The 23690-nt window shown below is 44.5% G+C and overlaps 1 protein-coding gene and 5 non-coding genes across 6 annotated transcripts in view; 5 read left to right on the top strand and 1 right to left on the bottom strand.

The window, feature by feature from the left end:
* The window catches only part of LOC145335836 (putative G-protein coupled receptor 139), a 66656-nt gene that overhangs the window by 27805 nt on the left and 15161 nt on the right, over positions 1–23690 (top strand). The window contains exons 4-5 of the mRNA XM_080181562.1: positions 2782–3660; positions 6168–6265. Coding sequence (XP_080037688.1) covers positions 2782–3660; positions 6168–6265 — 977 coding nt within the window. The remainder of the gene's footprint in view (positions 1–2781; positions 3661–6167; positions 6266–23690) is intronic.
* Positions 10366–10437, top strand: trnad-guc (transfer RNA aspartic acid (anticodon GUC)). Its single transcript has one exon. It is a non-coding gene; the product is annotated as a tRNA-Asp (tRNA).
* Positions 14257–14330, bottom strand: trnai-aau (transfer RNA isoleucine (anticodon AAU)). The gene has a single exon. It is a non-coding gene; the product is annotated as a tRNA-Ile (tRNA).
* On the top strand, positions 17100–17189 carry trnap-cgg (transfer RNA proline (anticodon CGG)). Its single transcript is given in 2 exon segments — positions 17100–17135; positions 17154–17189. It is a non-coding gene; the product is annotated as a tRNA-Pro (tRNA).
* Positions 19163–19245, top strand: trnal-uag (transfer RNA leucine (anticodon UAG)). Its single transcript has one exon. It is a non-coding gene; the product is annotated as a tRNA-Leu (tRNA).
* On the top strand, positions 21547–21620 carry trnat-agu (transfer RNA threonine (anticodon AGU)). The gene has a single exon. It is a non-coding gene; the product is annotated as a tRNA-Thr (tRNA).

Genomic DNA, 23690 nt, shown 5'->3' with positions numbered 1-23690 from the left:
CCCTCTCTGCTCAATGAATGAGGTTGAATGAGATCTATCCAAACTTCAGACGGTTTATTTGAAGGTGATCTATGTTCTGAATCAATATTGTCTGTGTCAGCAATTCTGTGTAATGCTGCTTTAAGAATAAAATCCAACCCGCATCTTAGATAGTCCAGCTCCTGAATAAACCCCCTTCTGTGCCTTTGCTGAATCTAAACTCCTACATTCCACCATTTCCCCGTTCAGTCTATCTGTTGTACGAGCCCATTAAATGGAACTAATTCGAAACTCGGCTGTCATATTTTAACTCAAATGCATTCCTTGTAACTGTCAGGCTGCCGCTTAATGACGCACATTGTCACCCGATCAAACTGTGTTCGATTCTGAAATTCCTATCAGTGATTACTCTCCTTCATTTCCATTTTGACACATTCCCTGCTCATTTCTCAGAGCCCAGCACACCGACTCCCCTTAAAGTACTTGTGTCACAGTGCCTCACAGCGCCAGGGACCGTCTTTGATTCCAGCCTTGGTGAATGTCTGGATGGACTTTTCACTTTGTCCCGTGCCCGGGGGCTCCAGTTTCCCGCCAAACTCCAAAGATTTGCAGTTTTGATTGTCTGGCCATGTCATGTTAATCTTTGATATACAAAGATGCCTAGGTTAGGGGGGTGGGCCAGAATAAATTGTGGGACTCTGGGTAAGGACTGGAGGGAAAGGCCTGGGTGGAATGGTCTTTCAGAGAGTTAGCGTCGTCGAAAGGGACCAAATGGCCTCCTACTGGACTATATGGACTCTATGTTTCTATGATTCATTATTAATGCCCGTTTTATTTGTAAATTCACTTGTATATTTTCGTTTATTTCTCAACTTTTCCATGCATTCTTTCATTTTTCCTCAGATTTCCTCACATCCCTCTCTCTAGCACTTTTCCGCCCCTCTCCACATCTTCCTCGGCACTCCCACAATCCCCTCTCTCTTGCTACCCCTAAATCTCTCTCTCCCTCTGTCTCTATCCCATTCCTTCTCCCCAACCCTCTTATTATTTGTGCCTCTGACTTCTCGGGTCTCTCTCTTCATGATCTTCATGGAATCATGGAAATGTATAAAATAGAATATGTGAATGCACCTGCACTATATTTTCACCGAGTAAATACATGTAAAAGGTGGACGGTTCCTTTCGCCAGGGCTCGCTGCCCATTAATTTAACCCTCTTTACATTTCATAGCGATCATTCGGAGACTCTAGACCTCTTCTCTATTCTTTGCTACCTTATTGAAACGCTGCACGGATTTGAAACAATTTTGATATCCGCACCGAATGTCCTTGCAGTTGTTTTTTTTTAACATATTTCTAAATGCTTGGCATTTCTTTCTGCCCTTTGTTACATTATAGCTCATTTTGCACATCCCAATCTACCATTTGTTATGTTATAAAATCCAGCTCACATCTTAGATGTCCAGCTCCTGAATAAAACCTTTCCTGAGCCGCTGTTCAATCTAAACTCCTGCATTCCACTATTTCCACAACCAGCCAATCTGTTCAAAGTCTCGATTAAGAAGAACTAATGCAAGACTCGGCTGTCATATCTTACTTAACACGAATGTGTTCCATGCACCCATATGCTTACTGATCGTAAACATTCATGTCTTCTCCTTATATATCCCACAATCCGCCTGCTCATCACTCTTTCTCAAACAGTCTTGAAGGGCTTCGTATTTCATTTTACTTCCCTTCTTATCCATTCCCTTTGAAGGTCTGTGACACCCAAATTATTTATTGCTTCGTACAAAGGGCCACCGACTTGACATATTAACAAAGTTCAGTCATCATGACTGAATGTCCCAACTGATGAAATTGTTCAGCATATCCTAGTTGTAACGTAATCTTTCTTCTTATTTCCTCCGTTTTATCATGCATTGTTTTCCACTGGTCATAAATTATACAGAGTGAATGTAGGATGTTAACAATGTATTTCTGTCTAAGGATAAGATTGTAAAGATAGAAACAAAACACATGTTCCATACATTTTCAAAAGGAGAAGTGGAACAGTCATTGACTGCATTTCATTTAACAGTCATAATGTTAAAAATGGCGGCGCGGGCTCGTTGGGCCGAAGGGCCTATTTCCCGTGCTGTGTTGTTCTTTGTTCTTGACACCTTCAGCTGGGACTGACATACATCAGAACAAAACTTCGCTGCGTAGTGATTCAGTTCTACCTGATATTATCGAGACTCCCTGTATAATGATCAAGATCACCAATTTGATCTGAATCTTTCACATCGATCAAGTGAGTATCACTAATAGTGATCTATGGTGATGACCCAGGAGAAACCAATATCACTTTTGCGAGGTGGTGGCACAGTGGTCCTGCCAGTGGGCTCATAATCCCAACACCCAGCATAATGATCTGGGGACCTGTGTTCAAATCCCACCATGGTATCAAGTGAAATGTGGATTCATTGAAAATCTGTAGTTAACAATCTAGTGGTGACGAAAGGACCATTTTTGGTTCTACAGATGTGTCTGGTTCATACATGTCCCTGCCTGGCTTACATGTGAATTTCGGCCACATTAATGTGCTTGACTCTGAAGTGAAGGGTATTTAGAGACGGGGCAAATATGACCCAGACAGCGACCCCCACATCCCTAAACAAAGAATAAAATAACTTTGGAATGATGGGGAGCTGCAATCAATACACAATGGAATAAAAAGCAAGATTGTTCTTCAGAAAAAGAACTTAAAAAAACATTTTTTTAGCAATCTAAAGTATTTTTTATTTATTATTCTCATTTGCAGCCAACTTAGTGACGATAATCATTCTATCTCGGCGGAAATGTGGTTTGTCCAACTGTGTCACTCTCTATCTTGTGGCAATGGCAGCAGCAGATCTACTGGTCGTTATCATAGACCTAATATTTAGGCATATTCCGATAGTATATCGTGATAATTTTAGATTCATGCATGACATCCCGGTGTGTAATATCCACAGTGTTCTGCTTTATGCAGTCACAGATTGTTCTGTCTGGTTCACTGTCGCTTTCACCTTTGATAGATTTGCAGCCATTTGCTGCCAGAGGTGGAACAATAAATATTGTACAGAGAAAACAGCAGTTATCATTCTGGGAACAGTGGTTCTGCTGAGCTGCTTATGTAACATTTTCTGGTACTTTATGTTGACAGGTTGGTACTTACTAGGCCACAGTCCCTGGTTTTGTGCTGTGGCAATAGCGGTTTTGCCATCTCAGTTCTGGGTAACAATCGAGTCCCTTCACTATGTTTTAAATCCATGTATCCCATTCGTTCTGATTCTGCTGCTCAATGCTATCACTGTAAGACACATTGTCATGGCCAGCAGAGCCCGACACAGGCTTCGGGATCACAGTGGTGAGAGTCCAAGAGACTCAGAGATTGAGAACAGAAGAAAATCCATGATTTTGCTTTTTGTTATCTCAGCAAATTTCATCATGTTATGGGGCCTTATAATGGTGTATTCGATATGGTACAGAATCCAATGGTTGGGGTATAGATCTCTGTTTCTGCACAAGTTTGTGCAGGAAATAGGATTCATGCTCCAGGTCCTGAGTTGCTGCACAAATACTGGCATTTATGCCGTGACTCAATCAAAGTTTAGAGATCAGTTGTACATTTTTGTGACATATCCCTTTACTGCAATTCGTAAGTATATTAAATGATCAGGTGAACTAAATAATTTCTGGAGACTAAGATATATCCCGTCTTATTTTCTGACTGAGCAGCCCTCATTTGGCATCTATGATACACACATTGCAGACTGGTTGATATTTCATGGAGTTGATATCAAAAATGGGGTGGTGTAAATCTCCTTCCCATGGGATTGGTGATACCGTCAAAGTGGAGACAATCATTTTTCTTTTGGTATTTGTCCTTAAGCTGCAGTGGGATTTTCTGCTCGTCAGGACTGAGGTGAGGAGAAATCAGTGCAGCCAGAGATTGGTGAATCTGTGGAATTCACTACCACAGAAAGTAACTGAGGCGTAAACAATGTGTGAGTTCAAGACGAAAATAGCTCTTGGGTTTCAAGGGATGATGGGATATAGGAGAAGACAGGATCAACAATGTGCTTTTGATGATCAGCTATGATCAATGTGAGTGGCGAGCAGGCTCAAAGTGCCGATTGTCCTATTCCTGTGTCTATTTTCTATTGTTCTAAGTTCCTATGTCAGTGGTGCAAAATGATGCGGTAACAAGAAATTAATCTGCTCCTCTTGGGGTCAAAGCTACAAACACAGTCGGTTTGGTCTTCCCTTTCCACAATTTTGCCCTTCACAAACCGTGCAATTGTCGGCTGCAAAATGTCTCTGTGACACTAGAGCAGGACAGGCATTTTGTCCAAGGATGAGGTGTTTCAGGCTGTTTGGAATCATTCTCTTTATTCCTGGGATCTGCCACTGAGGCAATATAGCACTGCTGTGTTCCTGACTGGGATATGCGATGAAGCAAAAGTTGAACTGACATATTTTTGCCTCCATGAGGGCTAAAACATAACCTTCATCTTGTCTCCCTATGTGTTATAGTCACAATACACATGTCTTATAGTTGTCACAACTTGTTTCCTTTTATCACTGACAGTTAACAAAGTCACTGTGAATGTCACTTCAAACTGATGCAGAAAATAACTCTTTCAGTCATCATAATGTAACCATTGAAGCTAAAAGCGTGGATAACAGTTAATGCAGTCTCAATATATATCACTTAGAAAAGCTCATTCTGAACATCGTTGCAAATGGCTGCGGTGGATAAACACATTTCATGCAACTTTAAAATACAATATTGTTGATCATTTCAAATGGTCATGACACATATAATCAAACTCTCCGAGATAATACAATTTAAAATAGTAATGATCCGTATCAGTTAAACTAGCTGCTGTACAGATTTGCAGTGTTGACTCATAACACCTGGAACTCGCGTTTGATTCTGCATTGGGTTACTGTTTGCCTGGAGTTTGCACATTCTTAACATGTCTTCCTGGTTTTCCTCCCGATGTCCTGGTTCCCTCCCACAGTCCAAGGTTGTGCAGGTTGGGTACATTGGCTATGTTAAATCTGTGGGGTTACAGGGATTGGGGGGAGAGCTGGATGGTAGCAAGTACTTTCAGAGAGGGAAAAGTGGACAACTAGTGATGGACAAAGTTGGTGGAATTGCGGATTATGATGAGGACAGCTGGAGGATAGAGCAGGACATAGATCGGTTGGAGAGTTGAGCGGAGAGATGGCAGATGGACAAATGTGAGGTAATGCATTTTGGAAGGTCTAATACAAAAGAAAAGTGTGCTGCAAATGGCTGAACCCTTAAGATTATTGATGGACAAAGGAATCTGTGTGTACAGGTACACAGGTCACAGAAAGTGGCATCGCAGGTGGAGAAGTCAGTCTAAGGGGAAATGGAATACTTGCTTTTATCAGTCGGGGCATTGAGTTTAAACATTGGCAAGTGAAGTTGCAAAGTTATAGCACTTAGTTGGGCCGCACTTTGAATATAGTGTTCAATTCTGTTCACCGCAGGACCAGAAGGATGAAGAGGCTTTGGAGAGGGTAAAGAAAAGACTTATCAGGATGGTGGCTGGTACGGAGACAATTAACTATGAGGAGAAGTAGCAGAAGCTTGTTCTATTCTCACTGGAACGAGGGAGTATGAGGGGTGATCTGATAGAATTCTACAAGATTATGAGAGGCATGGACAGAGTGGATAGTCAGAAGCCTTTTTTTTCCCAGGATGGAAGAGCCAAATACAAGGAGCATGTGTTTAAGGTATACGAGTAATATTTAACAGAGATGTACGAGGCACGTTTTTTTGACACAGAGAGTGATGGGTGCCTCGAATTCGCTGCCGGGGGGAGATAGTGCAAGTGGATACAAGAGTGACGTTTATTGAGGGTCTGGAGAAATACATGAATACATTGGGAATAGGCGGATATGGTTCCTGAAATAGTAGGGGGTTTTATTTCAGATGGGCCATATGGTCAGTGCAGGCTTGGATGGGGGAGGCGGGGGCGTGAAGAGCCTGTTTCTGTGTTGTAATTTCCTTTGTTATTTAATCGTTCTTCTAATAAATTCTGGTCAACAACGCTCACATCTCATGAATGAATAAAGATAAAACTGTCGATTCAGTTTGTGTTCATGCATTTCCCTTTGCTTTTCAAGCCGCTTGCAGTTTCAATTGCTCTGTGTTTATCAAATATTGTGAATATCAGTGTGAGAACATTGACGTATCCACAAAAAAAGAACAACAGGATCTCAGAGTGAGATGTCTCAACAAATAGGGCGGCATGCATATTTCAGCACAACAAATCTGTACCTGAGGTTCGGTGTTAGTAATAGAACTTGGCCAAGCTGAGGAAAGTATGTCAGTCTGGTGTTGACTGAACACCAGAATCCCTCCTGTGTCCTCCACACACGCAACACATGATCAATTGGTGCAAGCTCTGTTGCAAAACTCGTCTCATAGGGTACCACAATGTGGGAAAGTGAGGCTGTTCCGAGCAGTTCCACATGGGTCATGTTTGCGGCTGCTATAGCAAGCCCAGCATTTCTATTTGGAAGATCTTATTTCTGTTTCAGAGTCTGGGGAAAGATTTTCCGACCGGGTTCGCCTCAAAACCGGGGAAACCCGCCCCAGGTTAATGGACTTTTCGTAGTCCCCCACCTCCCCCCTCCCTCCACGCCCCCCCACCCCCCCGCCTTCTGTAATTCACGAGGCGGGAGGAATGGGAGAATTCCTTGTTTGAGGTAGATATCGCATGTGTTTCACTGTTCCTTCACGATTGTCAGTTTTTTTTTTACCCTACATATATTAGAACAATGTATAAGAGCCACACGGTCACAACAAACACATCTTTCAAATTTGTTGAAGTGATGTGAGATTTGTTGACCAAAGAAGCAATTATTGCCCATCTCACTTTTCTCCTGAAAGGTTGTTGGGAAGGTGGCTGATTAAACATTGCAGTGCTGTGGTGTAGGTACATCCATAACACTGCGAGGGAGGATTTTCCTTGAATTTGGCACACTGACAATGAGGGAACGGCCATACGATTCGAAGTCAGGATGGGGAATGGTTCTGAGTGTAACTGTTAGACCTTGGTGACACAATGTATTTTCTGGTCCTGTCCTTCATGTTTCCAATCGTCGTGAGTTTGGAAGGAGCTGATTAAGGAATGAATAGAATCCCTATGGTGCCGGAGGAGACAATTCAAACCATCGAGCCTGCACTGCATCTCTGCTAGAACACCGTACACATGCCCTTTTAGCCAACCCTATCCCCTCAATCCCCCACATTGAAGACAGCTGAACCATCTAACCTACACATCTTGGAACACAAAGCGACAGCATGTCGAGGCCAATCCACATAACTGGCACTTCCTTTGACTGAGGAGGAAACGGGGGTACCCAGAGGTACCCTACACAGGCACGGAGCATGTGTGAACTCCACACTGACAGTCACACAGTGCAGGTATTAAACCCAGGTTCCTGGCACTGTGAGGTGAAAATGTCATCTAGTGTGTCGCCTTGTGAGACCCTGCAGTGCCTCATCTCCGTGACACTGCCCAGTTAACATGCATTTTCCTCCATCTAGCCGACACGCCTTTGGACGCGAAGGGGAAATTTAGCATGTCCTATCCATCTAAACTATATATTTTTGGACTGTGGGAATAAACCAGATATTCGGGAGGAAACTCCGGCAAACACGGGGAAAATGTGCAAACTCCGCATAGACAGTGACCAATGTTCCTGAGAGCTGTGAGATAGAACCCGTGCCGCTCAGACAAAAAGAACATATTCATCACAATCCGAATTTCTTCCTTGAAATTGCATACCTTCTGGTGGGCACTGGAGATGTTTTATGTGCGAGAGAATTCCTGGTCTCTTACATGCTAAAAGAACAAATAACAGACAGCAGTACAGCACAGGGATAGGCCCTTTGGCCCACCAAACCTGTACCAACACAGCTGCCTCTCGAATCTAATACTTTCTTGCCTCTACGTGGTCCATATCCCTCTGTTCTCTGTCGAATCGTGTATCTACCCAGATGCCTCTTGAACGTTGTTACAGAATCTGCTTCCAGCATCCCCTCCGGCGATGTTTTCCAGGCATTCACCACTCTCTGTGTGAAAATCCTGCCCTTAATCACTTTTAAACTTTCTCACATTCAACTCATGCCCCGAGTAATTGACCTTTTGACCCTGGGATATAGACTCTGAGTATCCACACTCACAAACCGGCTGACGGTGAATGAGTCTCTCTCGCGCGCATGCGCGCACACACGTATGCACATACGCACCCACCCACACACACACACACACACACACACATACATCCCCTGCCACTGCAGATGGTGAAATTAGAAATGAATAAAAATATCTGGATGAGTGAGCTTGAATCGATTGTGGTAAAATAAAATTGATTCGATAATGTTCTATGGGGAAAGGACTCTTACTTGGTCTGACCGACATGTGACTCCCGACACACAGCAATGCAGCTCACTCTGAGCTGCTCTTGGAGTTGACCTATCAAAGCAGTCGGTTTGAGGGAAATTTGGAGGCGATGATTTTGTGATATTATCGCTGCAATATTAATCCAGAAACTCAGCTAATACTCTGGGGCTCGAATCCTGCCATTGCAGCTGGTGAAATTTGAATTCAATAAAAAAATGTCTATTCGCAAGAATTACTGCTGACCATGAAATTCCTGACCATCATCGGAAAAACTTATATGGTAAACTAATGTCCTTTAGGGAATAAAACCTACCGTCCTTGCCCGGTCTGGCCCACATGTGACTCCAGATCCACAGCAATGTAGTTGACTCTCAGCTGCCCTCGGGCTGCGAGGTTTGGGCAATAAATGCTGCCCAGCCAGTGACACCCAGGCTCCATGAATGAATAAAAAAGTGTCTGTGTCCTATTGGAGTTCTACTGAAATTTCTGTCGCTCTTTCAAAACCACAGGACGTCCCAAAATATGTTAATGACAATGAAATCTTTTTGAAAAGTAATCACTGCCCAATTGCTCAACTTTTGAACTGTCTGTTCCGCGACGTCAGAAATTCCCATGTCGGAATGGGGAATAAATGCTGCAGCTGCGGCTCTGCGGCGCAAAGAATGACATGTTGGACTTCTCATCATTGTCTGGTGAGATATTCAAAGGTTGTGGTTCGGAACTCATCGGAGTCGGCTTTTTAGATAAGGAACTGGTGTATCAATACTTTCAGAGGAGTGAAACTGCCGCCCGGAAAATCATAGAATCCCCACACAGCAGAAGGGAGATATTCGGCCCATCGAGCCTGCACTAACAGCAACCCGACCCAGGCAACATTCGCGGATTGAGGTCACACAAGACACATTATCAACGAAGACGGGATTCGAACCCACGCGTGCAGAGCGCAATGGATTAGCAATCCACCGTCCGAAACACTCGGCCACCACCTCATACAACACCAACCATCCTAATGACGCCTTGAACAAAGAAGACATTTCTCCTGTAGGACAATGTTGTGTTTCTACTTTCTCGGTAATTTTGCTTCGCTGTCACTCTTCCATTCGTTTTAAATCCCGAGAAAGTAGAGGGAGACAATTCCGGTGTGAGCTTTGAATTCACCGAACATAACCCGGATTTAAAAAGCCGTAAGAAGTGTGAGCTGGTGGCGCAACGATACCGCGTCTGACTCCAGATCAGAAGGTTGCGTGTTTAAATCACGTCAGGCTCAAATGAGTCTTACTTCTCATTATTTGGATTTTGTATCTAGATAAAGTTGATTGTTCCCGAAACAACAAATCTCCAAACTATGATAAATACTATATTATAAAACACTTAATGTTTTTGCTCAATCTGCACCTGTACCTCGGGCAATAAAAATACAATATAATTAAAGAAAAACATCTCAGTTGTAAAACACTTTGAAACTTCCAGCGGTTTGAAAAAAAAACACATTTCAAGACAAAATAAAAGTAAAATCCTGCCAATGCTGGAATCTGAAACAACAAATGGAAATGCTGGAAAAACTCAGCAGTTCTGACATCATGTGTGGAGAGAGACCAGCTGAGATTGTCCAGAATGTTCAGACTTCAAGTCACCCCGTCTTTCCCCCAAAATTAAAAAGAACATGCGGTTTGATATGAACGGCAAACGCACCTTTCTGTCTCCACCTGATTTATGTTTTTTCTTCATGCATCCATCTCATTCTCTTTCCTGCTAATCCAAAAGTCTTAATGAGTTAGTTAAAGCCGCTGTTTGCTGCATGAAATGGTTCTGCGTATTGGGGAAAATAACTGATCTCGTCAGAACTGAGTTGTCGTTCCGGAAGTGGAAGTGGCAAGTGTACAATGCGTACGGTCACCTACAAAACCAATTTCTCGTTAGTGTAGTGGTTAGTATCCCCGCCTGTCACGCGGGAGACCGGGGTTCAATTCCCCGACGGGGAGTTTATCGTAATTTTATGATGTCAAACTGTACTTGTGTTGTTCTCTAACTTTGAAAACAGAAACGAAAATGACTGTCAAGGAATGAAACTTACAAAAACGCAAATCTTTACATTTGTACCGACACTTATCGTGACCTGGGATCAACGTTCATTCAATTCACCAGCATTTTGGCTCATCTTTGATCTGGCGATTCCACGTAGTCATCACGTTGAATATTACCCTGATATTAGCACAATGTCAATAAATGCTGTGATTACTTATTTTTCAGGTCTATTTTTGGATGATCCACTGATTCCCAGATCCCCGAAAATACAAAGGAAACCCCCAATGTTTTTCAGTATTGGAAATCCCTTTGAGTCTGTGAGTTGTGAAGATTCATGCAGCGTGAGGAATGGAATATTAATGCATGATTGTAAGAGCAGGAAGGTTCAGTTCGAGCTGGACAAAATTTTGGTGAGGCCACCGCTGGAGGACAGTGTGCAGTTCCGGTCAAATCACTACAGTTAGGATTTGATTGCACTGGGGAGGGTGCAGTGACCAGATCGTAGACTGGGATGGAGAATTTGAGCTATGAAGAGAGATTGGATTGGATCAGGTTGTTTTATTTAGAGCAGTGAAGGCTGAGAGGAGACCTGATTGAGGTGTATAAGAAACGGACAGGGTGTATAGGAAGCTGCTGCTGCCTCACAGCACCGGGGACCCGGGTTTGATTCCCGGTTTGGGTCACTGTCTGTGTGGAGTCTCCATGTTTCCCCATGTTTGCGTGGATTTTCTCTGGGTGAACAAAGAACAAAGAAAATTACAGCACAGAAGCAGGCCCTTCGGCCCTCCAAGCCTGCATCGACCATGCTATCCGACTTATCCAAACCCTCCTTCCGTTCCGAGGACCAGGTCCCTCTATTTCCACCTTATTCATGTATTTGTCAAGATGCCCATTTCAAAAGTCACTACCGTATCCATTTCCACTACATCCGCGGCAAAGAGTTCCAAGCACCCACCACTCTCTGCCTCATACATCTCCTTTAAACCTTGTCCCTCGCACCTTAAGCCTTTGCCTCCTAGAAACTGACTCTTTCACCCAGGGGGAAAAAAGGCTTCTGACTATCCATTCTGTCCATGCCTCTCGCAATCTTGTGGACTTCTAGCAAGTCGCCCCTCAACCTCCGTCGTTCCAGTGACAGCAAATCGAGTTTCTCCAACTTCTCCTCATAGCTAATGCCCTCCTTACCACGCAACATCCTGGTAAATCTTTTCTGAACCTCCTCCAAAGCTTCCACATTCTTCTGGTGCTGTAGCGGCCAGAACTGAACACTATATTCCAAGTGCGGCCTCACTAAGGTTCGATAAAGCTACAGAATGTCTTGCCAATTTTTTTAAACTCAGTGTCCCGGCCGATGAAAGCAAGCATGCCGTCTGCCTTCTTGACTGCCTTCTTCACCTGCGTTGCCAATTTCTGTGACCTGTCCACTCAGATTGGTTTGGCTATCAATACCCTTATAGTTTCTGTCATTTACTGTATATTTCTAATCTGAATTAACATACATTTGTCCGGATTAAATTCCATCGGCCACTTCTCTGCCCAAGCCTCCAACTGATCTATATTCTGCTGTATCATCTGATGGTCCTCATCGCTATCCGCAAATTTACCGAGCTCTGTGTTGTCTGCAAATTTACTAATCAAACCAGTTACATTTTCCTCCAAATCATTTATATATATTACAAAAAGCAAAGGCCCCAGCACTGATCCCTGAGGAACACCACTTGTCACAGCCCTCTATTCAGAAATGCATTCCTTCCACTGCTACCTTCTGTCTTCTTTGACAGAGCCAGTTTTGTATGCACTTTGCCAGTTCACCTCTGATCCCATGCGACTTCACCTTCTGCACCAGTCTGTCATGAGGGACCTTGTCACAGGTCTTACTGAAGACCATGTAGACAACATTCGCTGCCCGACCCTCATCAAACATCTTCATCACTTCCTTGAAACACTCGATCATGTTCGTGAGGCACGACCTCCCCTTTACAAAACCATGTTGTTTCTCACTCATCCGTCCACTCATTTCCAAGTGGGAAAATATCCTGTCTTGAAGAATTCTCCAATAATTCCCCGAACATTGATGTAAGGTTCACAGGCCTGTAATTACCTGGATTGTTGGTGTTATCCTTTTTAAACAAGAAACAACGTAGGCGATTCTCCGATCATCTGGGACCTCCCCTGTAGCCAATCAGAATACAAAGATTTCTCTCAAGGCTCCAACAATTTCCTCCCTTGTCTCTCTCAGTATTTGGGGTATATCCCATCAGACCTATCTTGTCGACCTTAATATTTCTCAAGGGCACCAATACCTTCTCCGTTTTGATCTCAACATGACTCAAACCACCTGCACATCCTTCCCCAGACTCATAATCATACACGTCATTTTCAGACAACACTGACGCAAAGTAATCATTTAATACTTCACCCATTTACCCTAGCTCCACGCATAGATTTTCTCTCTTGCCCTTGAGTGGGCCAACCCTCTCCCTGGCTACCCTCTTGCTCGTTATGTATGTACAATCAGCCCTGGGATTTTCCTTAATTCTGCTGGCCAGTGTTTTTTTTCGTGACCACTTAGTCAATTGTTTCATTATATTTTTCATCTTCTTCATCAGGTTAAGGAGCGACACTCCAAAAGCTCGTTTACCAAATAAATCTGTTGGACTTTAACCTGGTGTCCTGCTGCTACTTAATGTGCCCACCCCAGTCCAACGTCAGCAACTCCGCGTCTGTTTGTGAGAGAATGGAATTAATGCTGTATCTGTCATCCATGATCTGCATACAGATTTGCTCCTCTGTCTCTTTCTCACCACACTTCCCTTTTTCCTTCTCTATCACTTCTGTTCACATTCTATTGAATAGTAATTGCCTGGTGTTCTATGTGACTGATGGAGTCACTCTGTCCGTGGTACTGTTGGGGACTCAATGTGTATTTGCCAGTTAGTGGGAGCTGAGAGTGACTGCGGGGTTCATTCCCTCCCTGCGATGCTCTGCCATTTTGGGATTAATGTTGTAACTGTCCTTCTCTGTCACTATATGAGGGGACTGGGTTTACTTTTACCTATCAGTCTCTGCAACTGCCTGTGGGATTCATCCTCTAATTGTCAGTCTCTGGCTGTGTAAATCAATGTGTACTCTTTAAATATCAGAGAAGAGAGAAAATTACAGCATAGGACCAGCCCTTCAGCCCTCTGAGCCTCCGCCGACCATGCTGCCCATGTGAACTAAAACCTCCTTTCAGTCTGTGGCACTGAGCCTGCTTTCTGCTCAATGGGCCGAGTGTTGGCAAGTGGGATTAGTTGGGCAGGCCAGGGCATTTCATGCATCACTGTAGATTCGATGGGCCAAAGGGCCTCTTCTACACTATCCTATTCTCTGATACATGACCTTACAACCCAAGCTTGGAAAATGATGTATTCATAGATAATGTATTTTGGGTGGGTGTCAGTACAAACTGCAGAAATTTGGTTCATGTCTTAAAACTCACAGTTTGTTTTCCCCGCATAGAATTGTTGATATTTCAAACACTTTGTCTGAATTTATTGCGAATGCTGAAAATGTAGTGACTTTTCGAACACTTCATCGAACCGTAGAAACCCGACAGTGCATAAAGAGGCCATTTGGCCCATCGAGTCCGCACTGACCACAATTCCACCCAAGCCCTACCCCTATACCCCTACGTATTTGTCCCTCATCCCACGACATCTCAGGACATTCAGAGACAATTTCAGCATGGACTACCATGCCGCCCAATACCGTTCAGTTTGAGGGAAAAGGTAAACTGGCCCGTACGGGGATCGAACCCGCGACTTTGGCGTTATTAGCACCACGCTCTAACCAACTGAGCTAACCGGCCACATGCTACTTAACGTCCACGGACGGTTACCGGGGCAGCACGCTAGCATAATGGTCAGCACTGCTGCTGCACAGCTTCAGGGACCTGGCTTCAATTAGAGGAGTTTGCACATTCTCCACGTGTCTGCGTGGGTTTCCTACGGATTCTCCGGTTTCCTCCAACAGTCCAAAGATGTGTGGGTTAGGTTGATTGGCTGTGCTAAAATTTCCCCATAGTGGCCTGAGATGCGAAGGCTCGAGGGATTAGCGGGTAAAAAATGTAGGGATATGGGGGTAGGACCTGGGTAGGATTGTGGTCGGTGCAGACTGGATGGGCTGAAGGGCCTCTTTCTGCACTGTAGGGTTAAAGAAAAACACTTATCAGAAACATAGTGTGATTTCTATATGTGTGTTGCTTGATGTTGTTGTTGCTGTTCTTGTTTTTTTTTCACTGTGACTGTGTTTTCACTGACTGGCAATGAAGATAAATAAATAAATGCCTCATGATCGAATTGAATGGTAGAACAGAGTCAACGTGCCATGCGCAATGTCTGTTCTTAATTGCTGTGTTCTGGTGACTGGAAGAGACGGATCGATGGATACTGAGGGAAATAAGGGTGGAAATTGCAGTGGCAATGGAGGCAATTTCTAACCCAGCTCGTTATATGGGTGGTGCCCAATGAGTGGAGAATTGTAAGCGGTAAAGACACCTCTTCAGAAATGGCTGTAAGAATCAGTCCAATCAGTTTAATATCAGTTTAATTGTTGGGCCGAAGGGCCTGTTTCCTGTGCTGTGTTCTTCTTTGTTGTTCAATATGTAATATTCTCCAAATAATAACCGGAGGACAAGAAATAACACCCACCTGTGCTAATGCACAATAATTAAGGAAAGCCCCTCAGTAATCCCACAGTTAATGAACTTGATCGAGATCTTCATGACGGTAATGGAAAAGGCGAGGATTCAAATCCCTTCCTGACAGTGTTTGGGGGAGGCAGTGGCAGTGGACAAGTAATCCAGAGATCCTGGGTAATACTCTGGGAAGCTGGGTTCAAAACCCAAAAGGGCAGATGGTGAAATTTTAATTCAAGACAAACCTGGAATTAATTGTCCATTTTTATAAAAGCCCATGCAGTTTACTAATGTCCTTCAGGGAACAAAAGCTGCAGGAGGAGGGTATTTGAATCAGCAAGTCGAGAGGTAACAAAAACATGGATGAGGGTTTCAGGTGCAGTTGAGATCAGGTATTATCAACAATGTGTGAAGTTACACAGCTGGAAACAGGTGACCTTGGTGCAGGAACAGATGTGTGGTCAGAATCTCATTTCCAGGTGTAATGATGTGCCAAGGTTATATGAGTTTGTTTCGGCCTCGACAGTGACCAGGGAGAGTGATGGAGTCATTGACTGGGAATGGAATTTGTGGTGGGACCTTTGGCCTTCCAGATGTTTAATGGGGAATTATCTGCTTATCCAGTACAAGCTGCTGGATAAGCAATCTAATAAATTAATAGGAAGGATTGGTTCTGAGAGCTGATGGTGAGCTGGAGCTGGGTATTATCAGCTTACGTGTGAAAACTAACACTGATCTTCAGATTATAACACCGAGAGGTGAGGTCTAGAAATAGGAGGGAGCCAAGGTTAGATCCTTCAAGGATTCGGGAGGTAACAACTCAGGAGGGAGAAGAGTGACCATTGCGGGTGATATTGTGCCACTGACCAGAAAGGTAAGAATGGAACGAGGCGAGTGCAGTCTTCCCCAGCTGGACAACCATAGAACATAGAACATTACAGCGCAGTACAGGCCCTTCGGCCCTCGATGTTGTGCCGACCGGTGGAACCAATCTAATGACCCTCCAACCTAAACTATTCCAATATTATCCATATGCCTATCCAACTGATCATTTGAACGCCCTTAAAGTTGGCGAGTCCACAACTGCTGCAGGCAGGGCATTCCACGCCCTTACTACCCTCTGAGCAAAGAACCTACCTCTGACATCTGTCCTATAATTATCACCCCTTAATTTAAAGCTATGTCCCCTTGTGTTAGCCATCACCATCCGAGGAAAAAGGCTCTCACTGTCCACCCTATCCAATCCTCTGATCATCTTGTATGCCTCAATCAGGTCACCTCTTAACCTTCTTCTCTCTAACGAAAACAACCTCAAGTCCCTCAGCCTTTCCGCATAAAACCTTCTCACCATACCAGGCAACATCCTGGTAAACTTCCTCTGCACCTTTTCCAATGCTTCCACATCTTTCTTATAATGCGGCGACCAGAACTGTACGCAATACTCCTAGTGCGGCCGCACCAGAGTTTTGTACAGTTGCAACATGACCTCACGGCTCCGAAATTCAATCCCTCTACCAATAAAAGCGAACACACCGTACGCCTTCTTAACAAACTTATCAACCTGGGTGCCAACTTTCAGGGATCTACGCGCATGTACACCGAGATCTCTCTACTTGTCGACACTTCCATTAGCCCTATATTCTGTACTCCTGTTACTCTTACCAACGTGAATCACCTCACACTTTTCCGCATTGGTCTTCTACACTTTGCTCAATCTGTTCTTCACAACAATCCTTGAACTGATGTGATGGGAATTTCTTTCGCTGAGAGAAGCTACAATCCCAACATTGAACATCCTGTTGAATATTCAGGGTCTAAGACAAAGAGGAACGCATTTCCCCCTGAATCTGCTGTGTTTTCCTTCAATGTTCCTTTCAAATGACAGGCTGAAAGGATAGCTAGTTAACAGAAGTTTATTCGCTGACAAATGAGCGCACCGACGGCTCGTTGGTCTAGTGGTATGATTCTCGCTTCGGGGATTGCACTGTATGGAGTTGTGAGAGGTCCCGGGTTCAAATCCCGGACGAGCCCTCACTTGTTGCCAGTTTTGGTTCCAAATGTTGGTTGTTTATTTGGAAAAAAAAACACGTTGCGTTTTAGATGGCGGGATTTACATGTCTCCAGATCAGGTTTGAAATCCAGCAACACATCCCGACAATTTTCTCAATGCTGCAAATCAAAAGTTTTCAAGAATGTTCACCCACGGAACCAGACTGGAAACTTATCCCAATGAATCAATCAGGGCTGTCCATTGCTTGTCGCGTCAGGGATTCTTGCATCGTGTGTTCAGTTGTATTTTGGTCTGAAAGAAATTGAGGTCTGACAAGGCTGTGGGGGGGGTGGTGGTGGAGGAGGTGCGGGGGCGGTGGGGGAGGTGGGCGGAAGGGGGAGGGGGGTCACAGTTTGGTTTTGAATTGATTATATTTTCACTATGTCTCGGGCGTTCCACTGAGCAGGAAGTGAATCTTTGTGAAACTGTTCGGTATTCCACTCTAGAGGTAATTAACTCAATGAAGAGGAGGTATGGAGAGGCTATCCGTGTTTGATTCCACGCTAGGACTGGGTGCCATGCATCTAAGGATACTGAAAGACATGATCAGTGTAATTGCGAAGAGACTGGAAATAACTTTCCAACTTCCGATTTATTAAGGTAACAATGTTTTTTGAACTGTCTTGGGTATTTTGAAATTGTAACCGAGAGTCTTGCTAAAGATAATACTGTTCATGCGGTTTACATAAACTTCCAAAAGCACGGAAATTTTTAATCAGGCAGATTAAAGTAAATGCATCAAAATGTGAATTGATTCGTTTTGAAGGAAGAACCCAGGTTCAAAACATAAACTACATGGTACAGTTCTAAAGAGGCAAATATGTACATATATCTTCCAAGTTGACAGGGATGATCATAGAGGTTTACAGCATGAAAAAAGGCCTTTCAGCCCAACTTGTCCTTTTTTACCCACTAAGCTAGTCCCAATTTCCCGCGTTTGGCCCATATCCCTCGATAGTCATCTTACACATGTAACTGTCCCAACGCTTTTAAAAAATAAAGTTATGCTCACTTTTACAACTACCTCTGGCAGCTTGTTCGAGACAATCACCATCCGTAAAAAATAAAAATGCCCCTCTGCACCCTTTTGTACCTCTCCCCTCTCAGCTTAAACGTATGCCCTCCAGTTTCAGACTCCCCTACAATTTCGAGAAGATATGGACTATCTCGCTGATCAATGACCCTTATTATGTTGTAGACCTCAAGAAGATCACCCCTAACTCCAGAGAAAAAAGTCCTTGCCTATCCTGTCTCTTCTTGTAACTCAAACCATCAAGTCTTGGTAGCATTCTAGTCAATCTTTTCTGAGCTGTTTGTAGTTTAATAATATCCTTCCTATAATAGGGTGACCAGAACGGTGAGGGGAGTGATCATAATAAATCAGACTGTGCCCTGCTTTTTCTTTATCAATTGGGTACTGAGTACAAAAGAACAGAGGATATGTTAAACCTGCTCTCCCTTCCCGACTCGCCCCTCACCTGACTTCCGCTACGGAAATAAAAAGTACTCACAAAAATCCCGCGAACCGGAAATGCAGTCAAAAGCTTTCAAAGTATAATCAAACACTCACCACAGCCAGCAGGTACACTGCTCCGGAGAACAAGAAATGCTGGAAATATTCAGCAGCTCCGAAAGCAGCTGTGGAGAGATATTCCTGTCGCCAGGATGTAACTCTCCTATTGGATACTTCACATTGCTCAGATCTGACACTCTCAACACCTTCCTGTAAGGAACAGGAAGGGCGGGAATTGGGTCTTTGTTGATTTGAGCAAACAGAGCAATGCAGCAATGAGAAGCTCCTCACCCCCCGGCGGCTTGGGGAAGGATGGGTCAGAGAGACAGGACTCCAGGTTGGGAGCAAAAATGGGGGAAAGAACACATCGAGTTTTTATTGGAATGACAATGAAGATGGAATTCAAATCGACATGTGCGGATTCATACGTGGCCTCAAGTCGTCAGGATGGCCGAGCGGTCTAAGGCGCTGCGTTTAGGTCACAGTCTCTTCTGGAGGCGTGGGTTCAAATCCCACTCCTGACATTGCTTTTTTTTCCCCCTCCCTGTTCCACACACCATCCACACCCGCGAAATATCTCCCCCGGAATGACAATGGTTGCAGGGGCTCAGGAACAGCGACCTCCGGCAAGTTCCATTCCGAGACACATCCCATCCTGTCTCTGAAATATATCACCGTTTCTGCGGCTGGCTGACAATCCTGGAACTCCTTCCCGAAAAGCAATGTATCAGTACAGACACCACATGGACTGCAGTGGCTCAAGAATGAATTCCCTGAAAAAAAATCTCGAAAATAATTAATTTTGGGCAACAAATGCTTTCCGGGCCAGTGACACACAGGAATTCTTTCTCGGGTGCATCTGTCTGTATTCAGACTGTGTTTTGCATTATCTGCCGTTCAATAAGAATTGGGATCTTTCTGATTCTATCAGTTAAACTGTGCCTGTACAAGTCAACTTCCGGAAATAAAACATAGTTTCAAAATTCATTCTGTATCTGACAATCTTTGGAAATGCAACTGACTTTCTATATCCCCTAATTTGAAATCTCCGATTAATTTCTTCATTCATTCCTGAGATGTGAGTGTCGCTGGCTGGGCCCGCAATTATTGTCCATCCTAAATTGTCCTTGAACTGAGCGGATGACAGGTCACCTCAGAGGGCAGCTTAGAGTCACCAAAGTTGCTGTGTGTCGGGGGCCACATTTAGATCCAGACCAGGGAAAAAATCATTCCTTAAAGGACATTAGTGAACCAGCTGTGTTATTTTAAGACACTCGATTCATGGTCATTAGACTTTTAATTCCAGATTTTTTTTTATTGATGAGACGTTTCACCATTTACCGCGGTGGTCTGTGTGTGTGTGTGTGTGTGTGTGTGTGTGTCTGTATGTGTGTGTGTCTGTGTGTGTGTGTGTGTGTGTGAGTGAGTGAGTGAGTGAGTGAGAGAGAGAGATAGAGAGAGATAGAGGGAGAGAGAGATTCTCACAGTCTCTTTGTGAGTGTGGATTAACCTTTTATCTGCCCTCACAAACACAGTAATCCCCTTGCCTTTGTCAATTCCTAAGAAGTACTTGTACCTCTGAGGCCCTGGTGGGCGGTTGAAGGGTGGGGTGAGGTTTGAAGGCGATGCCGCAGGGTGCTGAGTGTGAGACCAGCCGATTTTAAAGCATGTGTGTAGGAAAGTGAAGAGTGAACTTGTCCGTTTGGAGATCACAGAAAAGCTGTGTCTGGAGCTGGGCCCGAGAGACAAGTTTTGTGTTGTCAGTAAATGAACTCCTGTAATGAAGACACAAAATCAGAAAGAGGAAATGCTGGAAATATTCAGCAGCTCCGAAAGCAGCTGTGGAGAGATATTCCTGTGGCCAGGATGTAACTCTCCAATTGGATACTTCACATTGCTCAGATCTGACACTCTCAACACCTTCCTGTAAGGAACAGGAAGGGCGGGAATTGGGTCTTTGTTGATTTGAGCAAACAGAGCAATGCAGCAATGAGAAGCTCCTCACCCCCCGGCGGCTTGGGGAAGGATGGGACTCAGATACAGGCCTCTGGCTGGGGTTCAAAAATGGGGAAAAAACGTATCGAGTTTGAAATGTAAATGTTACAAAAATGGAATTCAATTCGATTCGTGCACAGATTTTGCACTTTGGGTCAAGTAGTCAGGATCACTGATCTGCCTGAGGTGCTCTGTTTCGGTCACAGTCTTCTCGAGAGCCCTCGGTTCAAATCCCAATTCTGATGCTGATTTTTTTTTCTCCTTCGCGAGGAACCATCCAAACCCAAGAAATCTCTCAGCACAAGGGCAGCAGATGCAGAGGAACAATGACCACCTGTAAGTTCCACTCCGAGACACACATCATCCTGACTTGGAAACATATCACCGTTCCCATGGCTGGCTCACAATCCCGGAACTCCCTCCCTAACTGCAGCCTATGTGTACATACATCACATGGACTGCAGTGTCTCCAGAATGAATTCATCGCCAATTACGCAAAGAAAATTAATTTGGACAATAAATGCTTCCCGGGCCAGTGACACACATATCCCGTATGAATAAAGTATTTTCTTTTTTAAATCACTTCGTGCGACAGAAGGAACACAGCTGCCTTCAGAGCAGAAAACTGTGTGTGTGAATCACATCTCTATTTTTACACCAAATGTGTGTCTGAAAACAGTAAGTGGACCCAGCTCACGTTAAACCGTTCAATATTTAGTCGGATAGTTCACAGGTACGTTCCGATTCTGGCAGTTTCTCCTTTTTCACAAATGCCACCAGATCTGGAACATATTTCCAGCATTCCGCTGAGGCCACCCACACCAGTGACAGGCTCTGTGGCTTAGTTGGTTAAAGCGCCTGCCTAGTAAGCAGGAGATCCTGGGTTCAAATCCCAGCGGAGCCTTGGTCCTTTTCCAATGATGTCTGCGATTGTGCCAGTCACGTAATCCGTTTTTGCCTTTCCCTTCACAGTGGATGATCTCCAAAGATGGAAACATTTCGAGACTTCCCACAAATGTCTCGACTATTTGTTGAGAAAACCCAGGTATTTTCATCATCTTGCAGTTAAAAAAAAATCATCTGTAATAAACCCAATGCTGTAAGTTCATCAAACACAGATTTCCATTATTTTCTCAGGGAATTCCGAACACAGTCAAATGGCTTAAATCGTTCCATGTGTCCAAGCAGTCTCTCAAAAAAAAAACAAAACAAAGAACAAAATCAGCCCGGGAAACAGGCCTTTCGGCCCAACGAGCCCGCGCCGCCATCTCAACACCACCAGTCCCCCTCTCTACCCATGACCCCTATCTAATGATTTATGGCCATCCAGATCCCACTGCCATCTGTGCGAAATACCGCCCTCTAATATCTGTGTTGTACCGCTCCCCCCTCACCTTAAGTCCATGGCCCCTGGTCCTACGTGTCTCTATTATAGGAAATAGCTTACCTCTGTTTACTCTATCTATACCCTTCATAATCTTATATACCACTATTAGATCCCCCCTCAGTCGGCGTCTTTCAAGGGAAAAGAGCCCCAATTTCTTCAATCTTTCCTCATACCCCAGTCCTTCCATACCAGGCAACATCCTGGTAAACCTCCTCTGCGCTCTCTCCAGAGTCTCCACGTCCTTCCGGTAGTAAGGCGACCAGAACTGTACGCAGTACTCCAAATGCGGCCGAACCAACTCTCGTGCTGCTATTGTGTGTTTTTCTCTGTCTATTGTAATCTCGGTGTGATGCAGTGATACCTCCTCACACTGATGTTCCGATTAAACGATACAGGAGTGAAAATCTGCCTGACTACATTCATTGGGAGCAGGCAGATCCTTTGCCGTAGCAGACTGGTGCAGCAGAAGCGTGCTGGGCCCATAACCCAGAAATCGATGGATCGAAAGCGTTCTCTACTACTCCTGTTCACAGTGATGATGAAACAACTAAACGGTAACTATAAAGCAGTTGTGACTTTTACCTGGACTACACAAACTGTTATTTGGCTTCCCTTTTCCCCCAAAAACTGTTCTCGGACCCTTGCTGTTTGTCATTTTCATAAATGACCTGGATGAGGAAGTGGAGGGATGGGTTAGTAAGTTCGCCGACGATACGAAGGCTGGTGGTGTTGTGGATAGTCTGGAGGGATGTCAGAAGTTGCAGCGTGACATAGATAGGATGCAAGACTGGGCGGAGAAGTGGCAGACGGACTTCAACGCGGATAAATATGTAGTGGTCCATTCTGGCAGGACCAATGGGATGCAGGAGTACAATATCAAGGGTAGGAGTCTTAGCTGAGTTGAAGAGCAGAAGGATCTTGTGGTCCGGGTCCATAGGACTCTTAAATCGGCCTGGCAGGTGGAGGATGTGGTCAAGAAGGCGTATGGTGTACTGGCCTTCATCAATCGAGGGATTGAGTTTAGGAGTCGGGAGATAATGCTGCAACTTTATAAGACCCTTGACAGACCCCACTTGGAGTACTGTGCGCAGTTCTGGTCGCCTCACTACAGGAAGGATGTGGAAGCTATTTAGAGGGTGCAGAGGAGATTTACAAGGATGTTGCCTGGATTGGGAGGCATGCCTTATGAAGATAGGTTGAGGGAGCTCAGTCTCTTCTCCCTGGAGAGACGAAGGTTGAGAGACGACCTGATAGAGGTTTATAAAATGCTGAGAGGAATAGATAGGGTGGATTCTCGGGGGCTATTTCCCAGGGCTGAAATGGTCGCTACGAGCGAACACAGGCTTAAGGTGCTGGGAAGCAAATACAGAGGAGATGCTGGGGGAAAGTTTTTCACTCAGAGGGTGGAGAGTGAGTGGAATCGGCTGCCGTCGGCGGTGGTAGAGGGGAACTCACTGGGGTCTTTTAAAAGACTTCTGGATGAGTATACGGGATCTAATGGGATTGGAAGTTACAGATAGTTCGATGGCTTGGTAGGTGTTGATGTGATTTGCGCAACTTGTGGGCCGAACGGCCTGTTTGTGCTGC

Source organism: Carcharhinus amblyrhynchos, unplaced genomic scaffold (genome assembly GCF_965287045.1).
Source record: "Carcharhinus amblyrhynchos unplaced genomic scaffold, sCarAmb.v2.hapA scaffold_42, whole genome shotgun sequence".
NCBI classification, from domain to species: domain Eukaryota; kingdom Metazoa; phylum Chordata; class Chondrichthyes; order Carcharhiniformes; family Carcharhinidae; genus Carcharhinus; species Carcharhinus amblyrhynchos.
The sequence above is the reverse complement of the archived record's forward strand: the minus strand, read 5'-3'. Positions and strand labels throughout refer to the sequence as shown.